This window comes from Pectinophora gossypiella, chromosome 5 (assembly GCF_024362695.1).
Source record: "Pectinophora gossypiella chromosome 5, ilPecGoss1.1, whole genome shotgun sequence".
NCBI lineage: Eukaryota > Metazoa > Arthropoda > Insecta > Lepidoptera > Gelechiidae > Pectinophora > Pectinophora gossypiella.
In genome coordinates, this window is record NC_065408.1 from 2,513,367 (window position 1) to 2,521,152 (window position 7,786).

General features: G+C 38.4%; 1 protein-coding gene across 3 annotated transcripts; it reads right to left on the minus strand.

Moving 5' to 3' along the window:
• Positions 1-371: 371 nt before the first annotated feature.
• Positions 372-7,366, minus strand: LOC126366599 (ras-responsive element-binding protein 1). 3 transcript variants are annotated; one of them, XM_050009765.1, is made up of 9 exons: positions 7,279-7,366; positions 6,886-7,209; positions 6,538-6,799; positions 6,014-6,348; positions 5,657-5,832; positions 4,855-4,980; positions 3,539-3,650; positions 2,375-2,515; positions 372-1,933 (listed from the first exon to the last, which is right to left on the minus strand). In XM_050009765.1, the coding sequence occupies exons 2-9, from the start codon at positions 7,175-7,177 to the stop codon at positions 1,770-1,772; spliced, it is 1,608 nt and encodes a 535-aa protein (XP_049865722.1). In that variant the 5' UTR covers positions 7,178-7,209; positions 7,279-7,366; the 3' UTR covers positions 372-1,769. The 3 variants fall into 3 exon arrangements, with proteins under 3 accessions (XP_049865722.1, XP_049865723.1, XP_049865721.1); XM_050009766.1 differs by having other exon boundaries at positions 2,375-2,461; positions 6,886-7,326; XM_050009764.1 differs by having other exon boundaries at positions 6,886-7,326.
• Between the last annotated feature and the right edge of the window lie 420 nt (positions 7,367-7,786).

Below are 7,786 nucleotides of genomic sequence, written 5' to 3' on the forward strand. Positions count from 1 at the left end.
GCTACCCGTTTGAAGTGTGCTGTCAACTTTATTCTGCCAATATGAAAAGATGGAAGTTTTTAAAATTCCTGCCTAGAATTGACGTGTTCCATAAATTTTATGCCTGCCGATTACCTGTCCCTTTTCGGTGGATAACAAAATGACAGGTATAACTTAAAATTAGATAATTCCAGTACACCATCTAATTTTATTTTTTACTATATTGGTACATCGGCACCAAATTTAAATCTTAATATCAAATCATAATTCGAATCAAAATTTTAATATTCCAAGATTCGTATTAACTTGAACACAATAAAGTACAGCTTCTTATTTCTTGAACGTGGTTATTAATACGATACTTAGTCGATGTGCATACAATGAAACAATAATTAATTTCCAAATATTTAATTTCCACATGTACTATCGTAGTACGTAGTAGTAAAATAGTACAAATAATTCAAAATCATGTCAATCATGTTTCACATGAGTATTGAAGAATCATATTAGAATTAGCACGTATCATTATCAGAATACAGCACAATCGAAATAAATAAACACTTCTAACACAACACAATGGAATGGTGAACTTAAAGCTCTAGTTTGTTACAAGATAAAAATAGTCCTTAAATCTAAGTACAATTTTGATCCCCACCGCTGATAAGTAACAATACAAACGTATCTTATGGCGCTTACCTTTCAATACAAATACTACTCCTATAGGGCAGTGTTTAAGGTGCTCAATAGTGCTAATTCCAGCAGACAACTAAATTTATTTTAAGTTATACTTGACATTTTCTTTATCTGCAGAATAGGGAAAATTTTAACGTTGGCGTATAGAATATCAGCGAGATGCCATTCATTCGCCCGTGTTGTTTCATTCACTCATTCATTTTTAAAACAACAGCTGTTAATCATCCGTCCCTTTCCTTTTAGACGGGTAAGAAAACGACAGGTATAACTTAAAATAAAATTAAGTGTGCTGGAATGAGCACTAAACTGTCAACATTTAAAATGTGCTTCATTTGAAATAAATGTGACATCTACATTATCGTTTATACCAGAGGCGGAACCATCATCACATTTTTAACACTAATGTGACTAGTTTCGTGGAATAAATCACTTCAAATAATCTTAAATTTTACATTCTAGGTAACTTTAGAAAAATAATTCACTCGAGAATTACAAATGAAATCTTTTAAATTAATTTTAAGTACTAATAATAAAAATTTAGGAGGGTGGACAGGGTCTAAGAGGGAACGGGCCGCGACATCGCTACAATTTTTCGACACCAACACAATATACAGAGTTACGAACAAATAAACTGAACGTTACTTTATTTATGTTGTTGAACGCTGGAGATCGCTTTGTTCGCCAAATATCGAGTAAAACATTTACACATTTATATCATTCGTTTGTTATTGGAATTATACTATGACGACACCGATATTAAATATTTTAAACCTTCGAAGTTAAAGACACTGAAACTTCCCAAAGTAACCATCAAACTTCATAGTTTCATTCCGTTGCATGCAAGAACATTAATTCTAATCTAAGTATAACCGAGTATTACAACATCAAATACACGGCGAGATCAGCGTGTCCAATGCGACATCCAGCGCTAAGGTAGCGAACCGCGACTACTGTTTCCACTTCTTAGCCGAGAAGAGCACGGCGCGCTGCTTCAAGAAGAGCGAGTACCCGCCGGGCTTGCGCACGGGGACCCCGGGCTGCACGGCGCGGGCGCGCCCGCGGCCGCGGCCCCGCCGCCCCGCCACCCCCCCGCGGCCTCAGGACTCGCGCTTCACCTCGGACGGGCCGGCCTCGTCCGCCGAGTCCGTGTCCACGCGCGCCGGGCTTATGATCTGGTCGTGCAGCGTGCGCAGGTGACGCAGCAAGTTCGACTTCACGTTGAATCCCTTGTTACACAGCCCGCACACGAATGGTCTTTCGCCTATACACGAAAGATTCATTAGGCGTCGAGTTGTTGACTCGTTAGGTTCTACTTCTATGTTTTGTTAGTATTAGGAACTTATGTTATATGGTTAAATAATGTAGGTTGTAAGCTACACTCCAAATGATAAGCCCACTTCATGTCCAGGCGTCTTCCGTATCACGTACCATTGATACAAAAATAACTACAGGGTGATAGTGACATTGTAACAAATACTGCAGGGGATGATTCAGACCATGATTCTGAGTTGATATCAAACTGAATTTCCTGTCGGAAAATTCCACTTGATATCAACTCAGAATCATAGTCTGTATCATCCCTCAAAGTTTTTCGTTACGATGTAACGAAAACTTTATTATTTTTATAACACCTTATACATATATTAAGAAATTATAATGATACACTACATGTATTACAAAATCTATATCTAATTACACTAACCTGTATGGGTACGCATGTGTATGAGCATAGATGCGTGTGATGGGAACATCTTCTTGCAATGAAAGCAAGTCTTGTTTTGCGCGCCCTCTGTGAAACGATTGTGACGTTTTGGTGGCTGACTGTTGTTTGATATGGCCAATTCTAGACAACCGACATCGAACGACATTTAGAATAGGGTTCAGTCACAATTATAAGCGAGACAATCACAGTGTTGCGATGCTTTGTTTGCAGCCTACCATTTCAGTGTACAGTGAGATTGGATCAGAAATTCGGTGCCAACTTTTGAAAGCGTACAAACAAAGCATTACAATAAAAATTTCGATTTTGAACATAACTGAAGTGATTATCATGAGTGTAGCAGGGTGTGGTGTTCAAAAAGTTGGAAATAATAAATATGAAAACGCAAGCAAGGAAAGGTTCTCTTTACAAACAGGCGAGAGTCAAATAAATCCTGTGGTCCGGTTTGTTGGTCTGTGTGTCGAGAATTAGCCACATACATAACAATCAGGTTTCAGCTATGTTAAACAGTAATAATAATTTGGAAGATTGCATATGTTAAAAACATTATTCCTGAATACGATATGAAATTATAAGTTTCTGAAACAGATTAAGACACAATCTAATTATGCTCCGACAAAAATAATTACGAATTTATAACTCGTAAAATCTGTGGTGTCGAAGTCGAAACATACATACATACAAAAACTATGGAATTACATTTGTTTCCTGTTTGACCTAGAAGGACGTGCATTGACCGAATTGGAAATGTCCTTAGAAAAGGTTCAGTAGGATCTACTCTGAACTGGTGTGCGTGTATGAAACAATTGATAAAAAGCGAAGCAAATGGTCAAATGGGAATCGAACCCAATAATTATTGCACAGCCTATAGGCACTAATCAGTATGGTCAGTTAACCTAACATCCTTTGTCAAACTTCATAAAAGTTGTTCCTAAGTTTTATGCCTTTCATTATAGATATGTTTGTGTATTCGGCTGTTTAAGTATTATAAAATAATTAAAATAGATTTCTATTATGAGAAGATATTTATTTAGGATATTTTTCTATCTATTATGGGCCACCCTGTATTTTATTATGTATTCTATTATATGCTATAGATAATTACTATTATATATATTTGAATATTATAATTAATAGACAACTAACCTGACTCAGTGTGTGTGCTCTGGATATGTCGGACCCACTCGGCGGGGTTGGGGAAGTGCTTCTGACACAAGTCGCAGCGCAACAGGGCCGTGGTTTCTTCCGTATCGTCACTCTGTCGTTATACAAGGAAAAATATAAGTATTACCATGTTTGGAGGTTTCCATACATTTTAGATTTAGTACCAATGGTTTTGGAGTTTGGGTAGGGAAATATCTACTACGGAGTATGTAGTTCCTCTGCTGCGCCATGGAGTAACTAAATGTCGTCAACCGAATAAGCTTACATGTCACATAAGCGCCTTTTTGAAAATCTCTTCTCTCAATAATGTAATGAGTAAAAGAGAGACAACATACGTATAATGTGAATGAAAAGTAAATAGTTAGCAGATATGTCTGCCCGTAGAAAATTATGGATCTACCTACTCCACTCCAATCTCATCAGTCATCCCGTGATCATGGCACTTGCAACAGTGTCGAAATATCGGGAGTCTCATATCCCCATTTAAACGCGGTAAGAACCCGTTATTATGTGTTTTAATTAAGTAAATAGTTATGCGAATAAATGTGGTATAACAAATAGACTACCAATCTCTGTAAAAAAGTGACCGCGGCGCATCTTGTCACAAGTGACGGCGTGTAATGACACTTACGGTCACAAGTACTCTAAAATATGTACCTATATACACTTTGAAACCACGTCACATTAACTTTTTTGACAAATTAAACCATAAGTCTCACTAAATATCAAATATAATAGTGCGATAGGGTTTTAAAGTGGGTACATGATATTGCTCATGTCTGTACAACTGATATTGCACTTCATTTGAAAAGCCATAACATCTTAATTTGAGGGAGCAAACTTATGGTATCTACATAACTTAATGTATACGTATTTACAAAACGGTTCGGGCGCTTTTTAAGAAAAACTCCTTAGCAACTGAGAGCCTACATAAACAGCCTATTTACGTCCCACTGCTGGGCACAGGCCTCCCCTACATCAACCGGAGGGGGTATGGAGCATACTTCACCACGCTGCTCCAATGCGGGTTGGTGGGGGTGTTTTTACGGCTAATAGACGGGACCAACGGCTTAACTTGCCCTCCGAAGCACGGAATTATCTTACTTTTTCGGACAATCAGGTGTTTCAAGCCTGTAAAGTCCTTACCAAACAAAGGACAGTCTCACAAAGTGATTTCGACAATGTCCCCATCGGGAATCCCGACCTCCAGATCGTGACCCCACGGAGACTGAGAGCCTATTTGTTTATAACATGTCGCGTGCGTCAAAAATGTAAGGAGTAAAAGTCGTGGTACTAACCGCGGAGCGGTACTTCCGCTTGCGCGCGTGGGGCGCGTGCAGCCCGTGCTCCTGCACGTGGCGCACCCACGCGGCCGGCAGCGTGAACACCTCCGCGCACAGCTCGCACGTCAGCGGGCTGTACACCTGCGAAAGTCACGACACAGTACAATACATTGCATGTAGGCTCCTAGGTATGTCCTATCAGCCAGGATATCACGAGTTTTAGGGTTAGTGTTTCCATTCTAGGAAATTTGCCGTGTTGTATACAACACATACGAATACATACGAGAATATCTGGGACAACTCATCTCTACCCAACTTGACATCCAAATGCCGCCATTTGCCATGTACCTAGTTAAGTCTCTTTTGTAACTATTTTTTTTTATTTTGGTGCAATAAAGTGTATTTGTATTTGAAGAATTGATAAAATAAAAATGAAGACTTGAGATTGAAAGCTAGGGTAACCAATATGATACTAATAATAAGACACCTAAAGTGGCCAAATAATACAAAGTCCAGACAAAAGTGGAGCTAATGCATTACTGTCTCTTTTGTATTGTTCCATAGACATTTTTTTGGTTAAATTTGCCCCGAGAAGGAGCAGGCAAAGGGACATAGCCATACAGCCTGGTCAAATGAAATGTTTCTTCATGTAATGTTTCTTGAATTTGTTATCTTTGTCTTCAGTAAATTGTTACAATACATGAACTTAGAACAATTTCCTCCTAATCAGAGAAGCAATTAACAATGGCAATAAATACTAGTTGGATGCCTTTGGGAGGAAATAATAAAGTTCACATTAAAACTATTATTGACTTACCAGTCCTTCATCTTCAATGTCCATGTCATCAATAGGTTCAGATTTGACGCTCATCTCAGCTTGAAACATTTCAGCGATGGACCTTTCTTCCTCCTCTATACTGCTGGCATCCCAATCCGGTTCATCTTTCACCTGGATTTCTGTGCTTGTCGTGTTATTTGTTTGTGCTGACTTTTCTGTAACCAATAATGTATAAAATTAAAAATTCATTTATTGTGTAGAAAATAATAAAAACATCATAGAAGGGAAGCTACAAGGAAAGAGAGGAATGGGAAGACCAAGAAGAGCTTACATTAAAATTAAAGAAATCATAGACAGATTAAAGAGAAGGCGAATGTTATGACTGAAGAAACTTACTTGAAGTCTCAGAAGCATCACTTTCCTTGGAATCTTCAGCATCATTGTTAGTATCAGTCTTCTGTTTCTTGCCGTACTTCCGCTCTGTCGCATGTCTTCTCAGTATCCTGGGATGAGGGGCCTCATCCGGGGAGTCATCAGCAATAGTTGTTGGTGCTACTGTGATAGTCGGGCCTTGTGTAGAAGCTGTTGCAGTAGCAACTGATGAGTCTGATTGAGGGGCTTGTGTAACAAGAATGGTTTGACCTTTCGGGGCCCCTGGCCTTAGTGCAGCTTGTGTGCCACCTTCACTTGTTTTAATAAAGACCAATTTTGGTGGGCCGATAAACATTGGCCTGCAAAGAGAAATAATATTGTGAAGTTGCATTTACAACAATAGTTATGTAATCTTTGTACATACAAATGTATAGCTGAAACCTGAAAAGATTTTTTTAAATTGAATACTATCATTTTAGAAAATGACATGTTTCCATATTAGAATGTTTTGTATGTTAATTTTAAAAAATATGAAGATTTATAGGTACCTTGTAACTCCTTGCTGTTGTACAGGTTGAAAAGTTTTAAGTAATTTATCATCTTTTTTCACAGCTATCTTTTGCGGCTCCTCCGGTTTCTTCTGCAACGTCTGTTTGTTGACGATGGCGGTGCTGTTTGCAGCCGTCGTCTTCTCTGCTGGAGTGGAGTCCCCACCAACTTCGTCCGTCTGCCGCCATAACCCACGGATCTTCAACACTTCACCCGCTTTTAAAACCGTATCCAGGACTTCATTTGAAACTGTTGTTTCACCTGAAAGTACAGAGGTGGTTTTGTCAGCTCTATCTTATAATTCACTTAAAAAATTGTTTTTTTCATTTAATAAACAAAATATTAACCTTTATACATATACTCGACTAAAATTTTGAGCGCCTTCGTTGATATTTCTGATGGTAGCACTACATACAGCATCCCACCCATTCGCATCACCGAGCGTTGGCCCTCGAACAGGTTGCTCAAGTAGACGCTGCACGAGCTCAGGATGAACTTGTGCGCGGGGATCTGTGACCCGTCCATGGTGCACAGCACCACGTCCGTGAACCGCTCCGACCGGAGCAAAGCCGCCACCGACCCATTCAAGTGAGAACTGTGCGAGTGCCATTTCAACTGGTACGTGTCCGTCGACGTCATTGCTCTATCCAATCATTTTTCACTTCACACTCCTGTAATCACAACGTTTATAATTTGACATAGTTAAAAACAATTTTCTTAGCGTTCCAAACATCTCTAACCTCAAAACATAAACAAACTGAGACGTTACTAATGTTACTGCGGTTCGAAAAGAAAACTCGCTCGGTTATCACTTTGCCGTGATCGTCGGACCCTTTCGGGATGGTTCAATTTGAACTATGAAAGAAAGAGACGGCTTGGATGCGAAATCTCATGTTTGTCATTTCGTGATTCCATAGTAAAACAGAAAGCTTCTTTTCCGGAAATAAAGGATACGGATATCGAATTTTAATATTCATAATTCTAAATTAAAATTCAATACATTATATTATTCTTGAAAATACTCGTTATACTACAAATCATAGTTTGTGCTGTAATAATTTTAGTTATATTTTTCATTTGTACGGCTTTTTACAAATGCGAATAATTTAATAATTGATTTAATAAGTAATTTAGTTTCACACGACGCACTTCCTATGTTTCTATTCAAATAGAGTGGATATTTACCTGAATTTACCGGCAATATACAAAATCGTTAAATATTCAAATGTAACGTTTATATAATAATGA